We start from the raw sequence: 17,951 nt of genomic DNA on the forward strand, positions 1-17,951 counted from the left end.
AGGATATTGTTTTGTAACACAGTGCTAAAGTTTCAGAACTACATTAAAAGGATGTAACAACATACCTCCAAATACACTGTATGAAGTATAAATGTTAATCTCTTATACATCCTTCAAACTGAGCTCAAGAATTATATCTCCAAGCTTCCCTGCCACATAGTTAATTTATGCTGTCCTCTTTAGTTCTGTACCTTGTATCACACCACACCACACCACACCATACCACACACCCACACCACACCACACCACACCACACCACACCACACCACACCACACCACACTACACCACACCACACAGTAAACCATTAACATGTTTTTCTAAATCTCCCAGAATATGACCTTTTTGTGAAAACAGGGTTACTGGCATCTTTGCACACCTATCATCTAGCAAACTGGCACAAAATAAACTCTAATAAATGCTTGCATATCATATTTCATGAGATACTATTGTGTGATTAAAAATGTTTTCCTATATCTTTCCACATTTTAATGTTTCTGAAATAAGAATGTCTAATAGTTAATATATTTAACATGGTAGTATTTCCTTCTCTTTCCTCTTGGGAAGCTATCATTAATTGATGATACCTTACATAATAAATGGTGTCAGAGAATCCAGGAAATACAATATTGATGAATAATTTGTCACATTAATAAAAATTATATCAACAATTATTTTTTTTTACTGATGTGGCCAATTATTGATTTTCTACAGTAATATAGGATAATAATGGCTAAATATTCCCTAATTACAGAGAAGAATACATAAATGATTTGAATACATTTATCATATTTTTGTTCAGAATTATATTATTTTTCCTAAACTAATATGAAAATCAGTCTGACTTCTGAATATGTTCCACTACCATAAAGATTCTAATATCTTAGTCAAAAGCACAGAACTATGAGAACATTAAACTGAAAGTGTCATCTTTTATCTTTTTTTCTTTAAGATTTTAAAATAATCTCTGCACCGAACAGGGGCTCAAACTCACAACCCCAAGATCAAGAGTCACATGCTCTACTGACTGAGCCAGGTGTCCCTTATGTTCTTTTAGTATTTCTGTAATTCATATCCATCTTTTTTTCATACACTTACTACCTGACTTTATTTTAAATGATGGCAAGATATACTCTTTCCTCAACCGTGTTTCTCCTTGCCAAATTCCGTAATTCTGCTTACAGGCAACAAAGTATTAGACCTATAAGATTTAACTGCTTTTCTACTTTCCAAGACTGTTCTATCATCTAACACACATCTCACTCTAAACATGTTTGCCCTGACAAATTTTAAGCTCCTTAAATTATTAATGATCACTCTGTTCCCAATGTCCTTTCCCTACATAATTAGGCTTTTTCTCTTCCTATTCACGAATCTGCTTAATTTTTAAAAATATATTATGTTTATTAAATGAATCCAGCAGGGTATTTTTCCCACTAAAAACCAAGTACAACATATTCCATTCAAAATTATTATTTTAATTTTAATCAGTGTGATAATATACTGGCAAAAACTTGGACAGGAAATAGAGGTAATTTCCCTGACGATTTACCAATTGATAATCCACAAAGATTGGACCTTATCAGATTGTTTACTAGACTGAACTTAGGTAAATCTGCATGATTAACATGAGTTACTTCAGAGTCGAACATGTGTTACTTACATCAGAACTTACATCCTGGACTCCTAAGAACAAAAAAGTTTACAATATTGAAAAGATTATGGGATATTATCTAAAATGTGAGCCTCTTAGTGTTTTTGTTTCTCTGTAAATAGATATACTTTCTGACACAAAGAACTGGTAAAATTCTTTAGGCAAAATACCAGCTTCTGATACTGAATCAAAATGGTTCCATTATTTAATTCCACAAGTAACATAAAAATTTAGCTATTTATATTAAGAGAATACGCTTTTATCAAAAAGAAAAATTGGCTTTGACTCTAAACCACATCATCAGCTGTAAGGTTATCTTAGTTTCTCTAAAAGCTACAAACTATATCCACAAGAAAAATTACTTAAAAAGAAAATTATATTCTCACATGGAAGGGGAAGGAAGGGAGCTCATGAAAGCTGTTCATCCCCCCAAAATCTCTTACTTGCCAAATTTTGAAACACTTCTAGAATTATAAAAAAAATGGTAATAGTTGTACTTTCATAGTATTTATGGAATACTAAATATATTCAAACCTAAATAAAGTTTAAACATACTTTAAGTTTATCAAGTCTAGCCATTTAATACTAATATTTAACAATTAATATTTCTTTAATCATAAAGCTAATGTCTATCTCATTTACCTTATATGAAGAAACTATCCAAAATGTAATAAATATAATTTAAATTTAGCATTCTGAAAGCTAATTACCTAACATAAGCCATTTATAATTTATGGTATTTCTATGGTTTTGGTTAATTCATTTTAGTTAACACATTTTTATATTTGCATTTCCATGGGAACTGTAAGAGTTATAACATATGTACTGCAGAATGTGTCTGTATAACTGAATTGATATTAAATCTATTTAATCTAGAACATTTCTAAAAACTTCACTGAGCTGCCATAATTTTTGTCAGCATATGTAGTACTGAATGACCATCAAAATACCTGAATTGAAACTATTCCAGTCTAGCAGTTTGTAAGATCTTGTGTTACCCATAATTCCGACAAAGGCTGAGTTCAAAACAGCAAATTAGTAGATCAGTTTTAGGTGCAGAATAGTAGGAAAAAAACAAAACAAAACAAAAAAACACTACAAACAAGAACACAATTGACAATACCACTCGACAGGAACTGGAAAGACACAGACAGCAGAGTTAATAAGAAGTAGAAATAGAAAGAGAAGAAGGAGCATGCTATCATAATCTAACATTAACTAAAGTCTAATTGTTTGAGATAATGACCTTGATTTTTAAAACCACCCCATTCTTTTCCTTGTTGTATATATCATGTTTGCTTAATATTTAACAAAGGAGAAAATTCTAAAAGAACTCCAAGATAATAATCCATAGTTAGCAGGTGGTAGTGGTTTTAAAATAAGATTTTTTTTCCTTCTACACTCAGTGTAAAATGAAAATTTCCCGTATTCACTAGTCAAAAAATAACTGCAAGATTCATTTGAGAGTGCAAATACAGCACTTTTAACATTAGCACATGCATTTCAATCCATTGTAAGTTTCTCTCAGCAGAGTAACTCCGTGTCATAAAATTAATACATCATCATCATGGTAGATGCTAATCTAGAGTTCTTTTTGTTTCAACATTCAGCGTTTTTCAACAAATTAAATCCTTTTCATAAATAATTATTTATGAAACATTAAGAACATTAAAAAAAGTTCTTAAGAAAATGTCCTTTTTTAATGCATAATACCTACATAAAACAACCCCAAAAATGTGATATTTATATCAAAACAATGTAATATTGAAACCATTAGAATATATAGCTGATTTGTATTTAACTGAAAATAAAACAAAATTAAAATATAGCTTATATATCATGAAAGAGCATTTATATATCTATGCCCATAACCTTTTGGGAAACAGCATATTAGTAACTGAAAATTTTTGAATTTTCATGTGAATTGAAAAAATTTCTGAAAGGGAAGGAAAGGAAGAGAATGCGTAAGCTGATAATTACAATACACAAATTGTATTCTGTAATAAGGAATACTGTTTTCTTCCCTGGGCCTGGATTCTTACATTTCTCACACCACTAGAATAAACTAGCAAGTATGATAAGCCGTAAAAAAGAGTTTGTTGTAAGAAGCAATGTGATTTTAAATATAGCTCTCTACTTAACTTATTTAAATAACCCTTGTTTGTTCTCCCAGACTCTATAGCTTACTCAGAGTACATGGAAGCAACAATAAAATAAAAATGTTTTCAGTAAACAGAAGATACCACCAACAGTTAAATATACTCCTGAAACCATGTTTGGAGCTTATCAGTGGGTGCCAGCTATCAAAATATTTGAGTCAATGGTGCATAGAAACACAGGTAACAAGCCTTGGGTCACACAGTTAATGTCAGGTATATTAACTCAGTATTTCCTTGCACTTTCCAAATAATTCAAGTTCCCAAACACAAAGATACGGAACTTGCAGTGTCTTCAATGTCTCAGTACATTAAACTGGCATCATTCATATATAGAATGCCTTTAATTACTGCAGAATATACAATACTACGTTAAGAAAAGACCTCAAACTGGCCAGAAAAAATAAGGAACATCGGAAAAAAATAAACCAGAGAAGAAAAAGAGAAGACTAATGCTTAAAGTATGTATTTGTTCAGCTTCAGAGTTAAATAATCCTAGCTACTATTGCTCTCCTAAAATCTCATTCAGGGTCTGGAAAAAATTCCATTCTGTTTCTCTATAACTATTAACTCAAATGACATCAAACCACTTTTACTTTTTTTTTTAATTAAAAAAAAAAAAACTGCATTAACTTTTTCTTTTTTAATTTAAAAGGATGGTAATGCTCTGTATCCTCAAAATCACTATCAGCAATGTTTTACATAAAATAGTTTCAAAGCATTTTATTCCTTTTGTAGCTGTCAGTACAAGCCTCAGGAAGAGGTTATCGGAAGTGACAATTCAAAATTTTCAAAAGCATGTATGCATATGTGCCAAATAAGAATACTAACATAACTTAGGTCTAAGGTATATCATCAAAATAATAAGTGGCTTGAATGAGTTACTGGGAATCCAGTCAATGAGAGATGCAAGAAAACGCTCCAAACAGATAATTTCTACCACACTTTTCATGCTTGTTTTATATTCAGAAAAACCACCAAAGCATTCCTAATCCAAGGGCCTGAAACTGAGACTGGTTTGAGGCCTTTCTTTTATAATCATGGCCCCATGTTTTAAAAGAAGTGGCCTACTCTTCTTATCTGTTTGCTTATATAGAACAAATAGCTACAGAAAAGAGGTCTTTTCTCTACGAGAAAGCAGACAGCACTTTTTTTTTTAAATTCTTAGACAATACACAATGTTTACAATTAAATTTCAAAAGAACACTTGCTTTTAGGAATAAGGAAATTACTAAAATAATCCACAAAGAGTTACTGCTAATGAAAACAATTAACATCTTAAGATAAGGGCTGCAATGGTCAAACTGTAAAAATTTATTATCTGTCTGGGTCAAACAGCAGACTCAGAAGTTAATTTAAGGATTCCCTCAAAGTGTTAACTAGGCCACAAATGAATCAAAATCTGTTTTATATAAAAAAGCAACTAAAATATACTTCTTATTTGATTATTTTTAATTAAGATTACTAGAAATACTTAAAGCAACATGTGCCAGTTTATACTTGCATTTTCATTTCTCTTTTCAGATAGATTTGATTCTTTAAAACTATAAAAATCAATTTTAATAACCACAGTTAAAGCAAATGAAACACTGAAAACAAACTCTTAAAGAACATACCAGGATTGTGGATGCGGTCCAAAAGCTTCACAGAACGTGCACTAACAACACCCCCAACATGCACGAGAAATCCAGGAGGGAATGCCGTCAAGGTAAAAAATGGAAATTCCTAGTAGAAAGAATGGGGGAAAAATATAACTGACCATGTGCAAAGTACAAAAAATGTGCTTGTTAAAAAGCCTGACTCCTTTAGATTATATTCATATTGTGAGATATGAATTCTATCCGTTAACAAAAGGCTACCAGTTATACCTCACTCATGCTTTGTAATTAAAAGTTTCCTTGGATGTTTGGAGTTCCTAATCCATTTTCCCATATATATCATGTTACACAGAATCCAAACACTCTTCTTATCAATTCTCAATGAAGAAAAAAAAAAAAAAAAGGTTCTCAGAGTCCCAGTTTGAGATATGTGAACACACCCTTCCTTTCTCTCAATCTCTTACACTGATGCAAAATCACAGTGAGATGAGGGGATTCCCCTGCCCTTCTACTTCGGGTCTGCTTTGCAGTGGGGCAGACACCTCCTCACATACACACACCCACTTCCAGGCTACTGGTAAAGACTCTGAAGGACTGGTCCAAGAGATCTACAAGAATGTGGGACTGAAGGAGGAGTGAGAGAATGTGCAGTGTGGGTTAAGAGATTCACAGAAAAGTGAAGGACAAATACCAAGTTGAAGTGGGCAGAGAATCACTGTGTGAGATTATTTACTCTATCAACAACGAGCAGCAGGAGAAAACTTAAGTACACAAATGTATATTAAGGAAAAGGGAGAAGTATGCAGATGACAGCAAGGGAGGCAATAAAATTCCACAAGTTCTTCCAAGTTTTATTCTCCCCTTCTCTCTCAGGGATATCTTTCAATCTCATCAATACAGAGGCAAGAGAGAAATGGTAGAGAAAGGAAATTCATTGAAATAGCACCAGGAAGAAAGGGGAGCTCCAGTGGCTCTCCAAATATGGAGGCATCTCATATTACACAAACTGGATGCAAGAAAACGAAAATTAGTATCCAACTCAAATGGCTACAAGATTAACATAGATCACTTAAACAGAAATCACTTACCAGTAGCCTCAGCTATTCAGAACAGAACTTAGAACTGGAAAATAAGCCAACCAGAACTCTCAACAGTCAAAAAACAACTGTTATAGTTCCAAGTACTAAAGGTTATGTATTTGATTCATAAGAGATCCCTATAGATCATATCCATACTATGACATACAGTTATTATAAATAGACAATTATAGGAACGTATTTTAAAACCTATCAGTATCTTCTTTTTCTGGACAACAGCAGATTAAATGCAGCAAATGAAAGCTGGGAGATAAAGAGATACAGAGTACTACTAGAAGCAAGCACATTAAAAGCAGCAAGTACCGACTGAGTGCTTAAAGCATGGAGAATACAAACTCACCAAAGCATAATTCACAAAGCACAGCAACTTGGAGTCATTTAGCACAAAGGCGAACAGTCCTGCACACTTCAGTAACCCATTAAGATATAGTATAAAATACATATATACATATGTGTCTGTATCTATAGACACACATGAATTTAGAAATAAATTCAGACAGAATTTGTAAGGAATCTTTAAATTAACAAGGGTAAGAAAATCCTAGGCTACATTAAAATAAATTAAAAATCAATCTATGGAAATGGATAGGTTTGGCCCACCTGACAGGCAAAAGGAAAACCATGAAAAGACAGGAGAACTTCAATTACATTACTAGAAAATGTTTAGTCAAAATACCTCCTTACTTCCAACTGAACTTTTTAAATGTAAGTTTTAAATGGGAAATATATAAGTAAACTTATGCTAGGAGAAATTTAAGTACTTTAAGTATTTAGGCCTCTAGGATTTTTGTTTTTCAACTTTAAGTACACAGTTTTTAAATTTTCTCAAAATACTGAGGTCAAAGTATAAAAAAAACACTTTGCATTTAATCTTTATACTTAAACATTTTGAATATTCTGGACAAGAGACACTGGAAATAAAATTTTTATAAGCTACATGAAAAGCTGTACTTCCTTCTAAAACTAAGAAATAAGTTTGGTAAATTGACATATTAGAAAACATGTGCATATAAGAATTTAGGTAAGGGGTGCCTGAGGCTGAGTCGGGTAAGCATCCGACTCTTGATTTTGGCTCAGGTCATGATCTCACAGTTCGTGAGTTCAAGCCCCATATTGGGTACAGCCTGCTTGGGATTCTCTCTCTTCCCCTCTCTTTCTGCCTGTCCCTTGCTCATGCCCTCTCTCTCAAAATAAAAATAAAAATAAAAATAATTTTTTAAAAATAACTTCAAAAAAACCATAAAGAATTTAGAGAAGTATAAAAATGAACCTAAATGATTTTTCTACTTGAGATTCTGACTCTTCTCCCAAATTCCAGAAGACAGATAAAGGGGTAAGAGGGAAAGCATCATACTAGAGCTGGTGGTCATAGCAGAAAAAGTAGGGGAACGGCTGCCCAAAGACATGGACACCCACTCTGCCAATTTAAACTCTGTCCTACACGTCCCCAGTTGATCCAATCAGCACACCTACTCGAACACCCAATATTTAACCTGGCGTAAAAAAAATGGCATTGTTATGGAACCAAAATGACATTTTTAGATAACTCTCTCATAAGAACTACAGATGAACCTACAGAGGACTGTTAAATACCTATCATCTCCACCCCCATCACCAGTGACTACTATGGCATACTTACAAAGTGCCAGCCCTCTGCAAAGTATCTTAAAATTATGCTTTATAATCTTTCCCACACCCTAAAGTAAGAGTTAAGAGGGCCTAGACTCTACACGAGCAACAAATCTTATCATATGGCTTCTTGTCATTTTTTATTAAAACAGTGAGGCAAGGAGCTGGTTTTAATCTCTAGTCTATCATAACACCTGATGAATTTATAGGTTTTGTTCCATTGAAAAGAACAGCTTCTGGGGCGCCTGGAAGTGCCTGACTTAACAGTTAAGCATCTGACTTCGGCTCAGGTAATGATCTCATGGTTGGTGAGTTTGAGCCCTACATCAGGCTCTGTGCTGACAGCTCAGAGCCTGGAGCCTGCTTTGGATTCTGTGTCTCCCTCTCTCTCTGCCCCTCCCCTGCTCAGAGACCACAGAAGACATTTTCTCTGAAGAGTCCTAATATTTAAAGTGCCTTCCCTTGTGCTACCTAGGTAAGAATTCATATGTTGATATTTTGACATAAGCCAAGTGCATACAGTATAAATCTATTTAATACTATGTGTCCAAAGACAGTTGGAAAATCTGGAAACACAATAGGAATATTTAATACTATGTGTCCAAAGATAGTTGGAAAATCTGGAAACACAATAGGAATAATTTTTTAACATTTAAATAGGATTTTTCTTAAAATATATTTAAATCATTTATTTTTTATCAAATATATTTTTTATTATCCTGAGATACCTTGGTCAACTTTCTAGATATAAAACCCCATGCCAGGTTCCTACTATGATTTATTGCATAATTTTACTCAACTTTTGCAAAGATCATAATTTATGAAAAGAGTTTGCTTTATACCAATGTTTCCCAAAGTATGTTCCTCACTAGCAGGTATTTTAAGTGGAATATTCTATTGTAAACTATATTTGGAAATACTAGGTTAAACCAAGTCAACTAGGTTTCTTTACTGAAGAAAAATATACATCTCAGCATCTGAAAAGTAACTTCATTTTTCCTAGAGGTGAAAGAAGAGTCATACTGAAAATTAATCTATTTGCTTTACATCAAATAGTTCATAGGTGGAACCTAAATTTAAATAAAACTTTTATCTCTATATCTTATCTCCTAGTAATCTGACACCTATCACCAAGATCTTGTCAAGTTATTTTTTACTGATTTTGTGAAAGAAAAAAGATAACATTTTTATTTTTGATAACTGCTACTTGAATAACTCATTAAATAAAAGATGCTGGACAAAGTTTCTCAAGAAAAAAAAAAAAAGCCATACAATTTATTACGGGTGGCAAAGGGTATTTTAAAAATGAATATAAAAAATGGTATATCATATGTGCAATTTGATCTAGTATTCAAGTTGGCAGAGTTAAGGCATATCTGAACTCATATGGGGAGAATTCTTCATACTTCTGTACAAATCTTTCCCAAAACAAAGACATACATACTAGTGGTAGCCACAGCTTTTCAGGAAAGCTAAAGATCATAATGCTTGTTCTATTTTTTATATACCCAGGATAGAGAGGTAGTTTCCTAAACTCAAGTGACTACTGCAGGGTTAGGTAACATAAATATATTGCCAACTCAGGTTTTACAAAGTTGTAAATGAAAACTAGAGTTTTCCCACATCTTTACCGTTAATTCCATGAAGAGTATCTAATAACGTATGCCTCATGTAGTAATGTGTCCAAAACTTTAAGAATGTTTAAAACCATATTTGAAAACATAAATTTTATCCAAACTAAATCTAAAATAGTTTTAACTGATTAGTATTTTCTTTTCTTTTAAAGCTAGGTGTTTTCAAAAGTTCCTAATATAGATAATGAAGTCACAGGCACAACATACAGGCAAAATCTCACATCAAACATCAAGGCAACCCATATTTTTCTGTTCTTGTGAATTCTAGAACGATAATTACAGGAAATGCTCCTTGTGTAAGGAACTCTGTAGAGAGTGTAATACTGGGAGTGGGGGAGGAGGAAGAGCATTCTAGCCTAAAAAATGAGAAGGGAACACGCACACCTTCACTCTGACCCTCTTCTCCGTGTTTCTAGTCTTTTTCTATATTTGTTTTTAACAAATGGTTTGAATGGTTAAGTGGGCTTTTGCAGGAGAGTAGCTGGTATGCCTGCAAGGTGTGAAAGTAGCTCAAAGGCAATTGCTGCCTGATAGGTACAAAGCAAACAACTGTGTGCAGCTAAAGTCTCATCCTTCTGCTTATTAGCTCAGCTCTCCTCTTCCCTAGCCTTGTCTAAAGGGCAAACAGTGCATACAGGTACTTCCAGCACAGGAAAGAAAGTCTAAAAAAAGTCTAAAAAAGAAGTTGTTATATTGTTTGTAATAATAGGATCTGAAAAAAACTATTCTCAAAAGCTAAACTCTAGAGAAGAAATACCTGTGTTTTATAGAATGCATTCTTTTGTAGGTATCTACTATGTTTTATCTTTTTTTTGTAATGCTAGTATAAAATGGAACATGTAAAAGAAAATTCTATAAATGCTTATAACTTCCAAATCAGACACAATGAAAGCTATGAACTGTGCCTTAAAATAACTGACATAACATATAAGTAATCATGCACTGCATTAAAGAGAAAAAAAATGAGCCTCATAGTGCTGATAAATTTTTAAAAATTGCATTACAGAAAGAAAAAAAGCTGGCAACATTTGTTAAAGCTTAAATAAAACTTAAATGATCAAGATTAAAACTAGAAAAGCTACCAATACAAGAAACAGGCTCTCACACATGTTCAGAAACATACCCGCCTTCTACAGAACCTATGAGGCGATCCTCCCTTAGCAATGAAGTTTATACAAAAAACAAAAAATAAAAAGAGAAAAATCATCCAAAAATTTTAACTATTCATTTTCCCATTTAACATTGTTAACTAAACATTAAACTTATAATAATTAAAGAGATGTATTCACATACCAAATAACCACAATGTTTATGTTAATCTGTAGAAATACGAATCTGTGCATTTTTTACCCCTAAGAGATTGGCCGGCCATAAGAATAATTTTAGCATATAAACATATTAATATATTAAAGAATTATTTTAATATAATACAACTAAAATATTTTTTCTGAGAAAACTCTATTTCCTTTTATATACTATAATTTTAATGCAAAATTAGAAATGACTTCATCATTCAATGGATATTTCCAAATAGACTATTTCTAATAAAAGACTGGAGGACAAAACAAAAAAGTTACAGAACTATTCCAAATTAAAAGTAATTATTCATAAACAAATTACTTTGATACCTTAAATAAATTATGGACTGCAAAATTACATTATAGGTACATGATCAAAACTAGCTTATGGAAATAAGTTAAAAATGCATGGAAGCATACTAAAAAACACATTAACAGTTTAAGAATAAAGAATGTTGAGCAACTCTTACCCTTTGTTCCAGTGCTGACTGAGTCTGTTGTCTTAAAAGAGCTTTAAACGGCCCCCCTTCTTTTCCAGCACTACCACTTCCCATTCCTACAGAACATCGGTACATAAATAACAACCAAAAAACAGCTATAGAAACAAAGTTTCAATTGCATTCATCTTCATAAATATCATGAGTCGAAATCTATTAAAATGATCCAAACTTTAAAGTACTTCATATAGCACGTATTTTACTCGATTTTATTTACAAAGTTTTCTTTAGAAGCAAGATGTCAAAGCCATACTGATCACCATTGGTTCTAGACTCAATTTGTTCTAAACCTTATTTTTTTAATTATGGTAATGTGATGAATTTTTGTATAATAGTCAACTTTGAAAAGTTGAGTCTTCTAATATAAAATAACCAAGATACTACCAATTACAGTGAGCCTTGAACAACATGGATTTGAACTGCATGGGTTCACTTACACGTGGATTTTTTTCCAGTAAATACAGTAGAGTACTGTAAGTGTACTTCCTCTTCCTTATGATTTTCTTAATGACATTCTCTTTCCTCTAGCCTATTTCACTGCAAGAATACAGTATATAATACATATGTACAAAATAAGTGTTAATCGATTATTTATGTTATCAATAAGGCTTCCAGTCAAAAATAAGCTATTAATAGTTACACTTTGGGGAATCAGAAGTTATAAGTTTATGTCAGCTTGTCCAGGGGTGTGTTGTTCAAGGATCAACCGTCCCTCGCTATGCTAACAATTTAAGAATACTAAAAGAATGTTTAAAAGTAAATACAGAGAGGATAAGCACTAATTGTGCTCACTTAAAATATTCCAAAATTCTCTAAAGAGCATGAGTTTTAGGCAATTTTGAAATATAGTTGTATCTATTTTCTGATAACTTCCCATTCCTAAATATATCGTTCATGACAAAACACTATTAACATTCATAATTTTTAATAATCATTTGTAAAAACCAACATAAAAGTATTTTTAAAAAGTAAAAATCACAGACATATAATAGACACATCACAAATGTACATAGTTATGGATGAAAGAATATTTCCCAAGCTCTTAGATGTATTTTTTTAAAGACTTAATTTTTCATTTCTTTCCCTACTTTAATTTTATTCTTTTGATAATACCAATAGACCAATTATGGTCAAAGAATTATAGAAAGTAGGGGACAGGTGAGAAACTAACACTCTACAGACTGGAATTAACAGTTCAATCCCACCTTTTCAAAACTGAAGATACATACAGTCAGATTTACTGCAATGACTTCAAAAAGGAACTAATTTACCTTCACATTTTTAGCTGTTCTTGGATAAGGAAACAAATGTTAGCATGTGTATAGTCCCATTCTGTTCTTTAAAAATAAAAAAGAAACGTATTTTTCTTTTAGTAACCCAAACATGATTTTTAGAGACTATACAATACTAAACATAGAAATGAAACTAAGATCTTTATATGAAGCATACTGAAAGCCATAAAATAAAATGTAATCTTGTAGAGATAAACAAAACATAAGAAAATACAGCAGAATAATTTGAAAATTAATGCAATGGACAGAAAAAAAATGGATAATGAAAGAATACCACCAAAATGAGATTTAAACTGATTCAAACAATAATTTACTAATGTAACCATATGGCTTAGCAACATGATGGTGCAGGTCCAAAGTGAATGGAGTTGGTGTGAAGGGAAAGAAAGTAAAGCATCTAAAACAGAAACTCTAGTAATGAGAACCTAATAATCATTGGAAATATACAGATCTATGTCCTCAGACATATAATTTTTTAGTATATAAAATAATTTCAGCAGAATATTCATAATTATCCATCAAGTAATCCTCAATCACATCCTCACGATCATTCTAATCATTTAACTCTGTCCACCAATAAGAAAAATAAGAAGTATGCCCTGTATAAAACACCCAATACTTCTTTACAATATGAAATAATTAACCATTTTAAAGGTGATTTAAAATAAAGGGATTAAAAAGCTGACATAATGTGATCCTACCAGAAGCAGCCAGGAACAGCTCTTCACTGAAAGAAACACTTTTCCTCAGAACTGGGCTGACAAGGCTAGAGTGATGAGGGGGAAGGCTAGACTCCGAGAGGAGGAGACAGGACTTTTTAAGATGAAGGGAACCACAAGAGAGAGAGGGGGAGCTGGGACACAGGTAAATCCTAGGCCCCTGTGGGTAAGGTGCTGTAGAGGAAAGTAGCAGAGAAAAGATGCAGATTCAGAAGATGATCAGAAAATGCAGGATAAGGAAAGCAATGATGAAGCAAAACATAACAGTAAAAATGAATTTTAAAATGCTTACATAAATTACACTAAGCATAGGAAGTCATTAGCAAGACCATCTACCCAACATAATATAAATAAAAGGCATAGTCTAAAACTTAGCAAAACTTTTACAAACTCCACATTCATTAAAATTTTTTAAATCAGGATTTAAATTAGAATTTTATGCCATTCTAGTCACTTTGAGATGATTTCTCAAAAACACTTAAATTACCTGCCCTTTTTTTTTTTTTGCTTAAGAATGCATAAAGTTAAAATGTGCACTTCATAAATTTTTAAAGCCAGAAACTTGTTGCCTCAAATACAAACATCATTTAAAATGGCAAAGTTCAGTTCTTCAAATGTTACTAAAATATATCACTTATGAGTATTTTAATTGAATACCCATAAAAAAAGCAAATGACCACATTAAACAGTTGCCATCATTAATTAAAAAAATATAGACATTAGCTTCTTTCTATCCAGATTTGAGATATATGTTACTACTTTTCTTTTTCCTCTAAATTTTAAATGCTAAAGTCTGATCATAACACTGCATTTACAAAGACTTTCATACCTAAGGTGCAAATACTCTCTAGATTACAAAAACTACAAATGGTTAAAAGCCTGATTTTTTTTTTAAAGTAAAAAATTAGCTTGAGTCAGCTGTCAAATCAATATCTTAACACTAGTATTCTAAAATTCCATTCCTACTGGTTGAGTACTTGGGGAAAAATATGAAAATAAAACCTGGTAAAATGTCAAAAATTAGAAACTATAGAAATAAATCAATATGAATTTTTTTAAATGATACCTACATGAAAAATAGATGATAGCTTTAACTACAAATAGAAAAACCACTTTCTCAGTCTAAAGCTTTATTAACTTATTCTATTTCTGGCTCCCCAGTTTACATAAATCAATCCTAGTCACCTTATCTCCACTATTTCTCAAGAGACTGATTTTGTATATAGGTAAATTTGAAGGCAGAGAAACATGAAATACATGCTCAATTATAGTTTTAGAAGTTTTAAAACAATCATAATTTTGCCATTTCAGATCTCCTCTGGAATGGCCCTCAGGAATATTCAAGATATTTAGGGACTCATGATAAAGCCAAAAGACTAAAAATTGCTAATGTTCTATAAGTATGCTACTAAAAATAGTGAATAGCATATGATAGCAGCAAAACAAAATAATTTATTTGGAGGCAGCTGATGAATATAGACATATATGAGAATAATAACTATTATACATAAATCTTTAAAAACTAAAGCTTTGGAGCTAGAAAATAAAATGCAATAAAGTTTTCATTGATAATACAATTGCCTAAGAGAAAGCTAGGAGAATCTGATTCAGTTAATTTCTTCATAATCTTTTCGTACTTGGACTTTTTGGTGAATTAAAGAAAAGGAAACAGAAAGACCAAGAAAATATTTTCAAAAATTTATCTGTGGGGGGCACCTGGGTGGCTCAGCCCATTGAGAGTCCGACTCAAACTCAAGTCTTTATCTCATGGTTCCTGAGTTTGAGGCCCACATCTGGCTGGCTGCTGTTGGCGGCAGCAGAGAGCCTGCTTGTTTCAGATCCTCTGTCCCTTCTCTCTCTGCCCCTCCCCCACTAGCACTCTCTCTCAAAAATAAACATTAAAAAAAATTCATTTGTGGTATGGCAAAGAAAAATGAAAACAAGAATACTGAAAAAGTAACAAGGAATACGCAAATAGCCAGCAGTCAAAGCCTGAAAAACGTTTTTAGGAAAACTTATTCTTCAAATACTATCTAAATCTCCTTGTTTTGATAGGCATGAATTTGAAGGCCTGAATCTCATCCTTTATTTAAAAATAAAAAATTTTCACTGAAGTTTGAATGGTTCAGTTTTTACGGCATAAATACGGTTAAGATGCCACAATCCACAGCATCAATTACTATAAAGTATCTCATGATTTTTAGATGTTATTCATATTACGTATATATATAAAAACAAAGCTATTCTTTTCAAATAATTAGGTATTCATATTTATCTTCCTCACATTTTGTGACTACATTTATAAAAGTAGATACTAAATCTACAGGCTTTCTTTTTAATGCCCTTTCTTTATAAGTAGCATTGGTTTTGGAATTGGATTGCTTTTCACTGTTTTCATAAAATCTGGGATCATTTCATAAATCTCTTGCCTAACACACAAAAGGTTATTAACACTGATAAAAACAACACAAGAACTATACAAAATATCTTCATCAATCTGGAGAGAAAACTGTAAGACAAAGGTAGTATTTACAAAAATTGCTAACCACTAACCTTTTAATTTTTGTATTTTACTTTTCTTAACAATACTGTTTTCAAGATTTGAATAACTCTACTTTAAGAAGTAATGTGATAATTTGACTTTTTAAACAATCTTTTATCAGAAAACATTCATAAAAACTCACAGAAATTATTTATCAAAATACAAATAGTAGGGGGAAAAATTATAAACTTCATACATTGAGAAATATGTAAGAGTAAGTAAAGCAAAAATGCTATTTTCTAACCTAGAGAGTAAGAGTAGCAAAACCAAACATTTTAAATAACAAGAAGTTAATAGATATATGTACTCCAATATAACCATTTCAATTGTTCCAAAAATGTTTTCATAATAAAATCTTAGAATTAAGTTCAGTAAAACAGAAAAATGAATTCAAAAATGCTTCTACTGCATGAGGAACTGGATTGCAAGCTACTAGTGTTACTTTCTACGCAAAAGCTTTAGAATGTTATTCCTCACAATATGAGCATGAAATGAAAAACGTCTACATGCAAAAATAAATTCTGAACTTCGTATCTACACTATGATTAAATCAATAAATGCAGATCTTTGAACAAGCTAATTTCTGAACTATATGAAATTTTCATATTTTAATGGTGGTAACTGAAAATGATCAGTAGTCACATTGTCCTTTAACTTAAATGCCAAAAACAGGAGGAAAGCCTTGGATGGAAAGCTAATAAAGAACAGAAACAAATTTGAAAAAAATAAAAGAAAAAGAAAAAGGTGGGTGGAAGCGCCTTACCAGTTTTGGGTGTCAAACTCAAATCTGTGTCAGAAGAAGAGGACTGTCGACTGTAGGACTTGGAAGGTGAAAAGGAATAAGTTTGGTTTTTCAGAGGGGTTGAGGGTCCTGATGAGTGAGTATTGGGATTGGGATCTTCATTGAAGGGAATCCTGCCAGAAGAAGGTGGAGAAATATTAAGCAATCATGTGCCAAAGGACGTGACGGAAGGCAGCATGATCCAAACACCAGGAAAGTATTGGGCAGGGCCAGCAGTCATTTCTTAAGTGTGGAGCTGGGTATGAGGTCAAAGACAACCAATTGCTATTTAACCATTCATCATTCTCCAGAGAAATAATCATCTGCACTGGAACAGTTAATAAGCCAAGTAAAAAAGCAAAGAAGCATGAGATGACAGACTACAGGGGTAAAAAATATTAAAAGGAGAAATAAACAAAAAGAATAAATACATGACTGAAAATACTTTCAAATAAACAATGCTTTTTTTAAGTTACAAAAGAAAAAATGATGCTGCAAATGGTATGTGCAAATATTCACAATTGTTTTTATATTTGCACACACTGATATCTTCAAAAGAAAAATGTTTCCTTATCCTATAGCATCAAGAGTGCCACAGCTAAAAACACAACAGAGAGAAAAATGAATACAGCTACACAGAACCATTGTATTTTACACAGAATAGTTGCTTACCTGTTTTCCAAAGCTCTCTTCCACAGAATAAAACAGACCCTACTATGTAACAGGTTTTATACATAATAAAATAAGCAAATCAGAAGCCTTGCCAGCTATTTCATATAGAATCCAGTAATCAATTTTATTTCTAACCAAATGCAGAAATAATGGCAAATCCTAGAGGACTGCCCTAAAAACTTACAGGATACATACATACAATAGGGTTCTTAGAGGATCTATGGAAGAGACTTTGGAAGCTAGAAGAACACTTTCACTTCCAAGTAGTTAGAACCTCTGCGGTGGCTAAATACTGGATTTCTTCACTGCAGCTGGACTTCAAGTGAGAAAAGGAGGAGAAGGAAAAGACTGATGGTACCTGCCTAACCTAAGCTACCTGCCTAC

At 32.3% G+C, this 17,951-nt stretch overlaps 1 protein-coding gene across 25 annotated transcripts in view; it reads right to left on the reverse strand.

Moving 5' to 3' along the window:
* C2CD5 (C2 calcium dependent domain containing 5) overlaps positions 1-17,951 on the reverse strand; it is a 100,953-nt gene that overhangs the window by 47,704 nt on the left and 35,298 nt on the right. For 6 of the 25 annotated variants that reach the window (XM_027035732.2, XM_027035731.2, XM_053225980.1 and 3 more), the window contains 3 exons: positions 16,878-17,029; positions 11,535-11,620; positions 5,425-5,533 (listed from right to left, as the gene is read on the reverse strand). In XM_027035732.2, the coding sequence (XP_026891533.1) occupies positions 5,425-5,533; positions 11,535-11,620; positions 16,878-17,029 (347 nt within the window). Of the gene's footprint in view, positions 1-2,602; positions 2,669-5,424; positions 5,534-10,889; positions 10,923-11,534; positions 11,621-13,554; positions 13,747-16,877; positions 17,030-17,951 lie in introns of all 25 variants that reach the window. The other 19 variants (XM_027035718.2, XM_027035720.2, XM_027035716.2 and 16 more) reach the window with 10 other exon arrangements.

This window comes from Acinonyx jubatus, chromosome B4 (assembly GCF_027475565.1).
Source record: "Acinonyx jubatus isolate Ajub_Pintada_27869175 chromosome B4, VMU_Ajub_asm_v1.0, whole genome shotgun sequence".
In the NCBI taxonomy this organism is placed as follows: Eukaryota; Metazoa; Chordata; class Mammalia; order Carnivora; family Felidae; genus Acinonyx; species Acinonyx jubatus.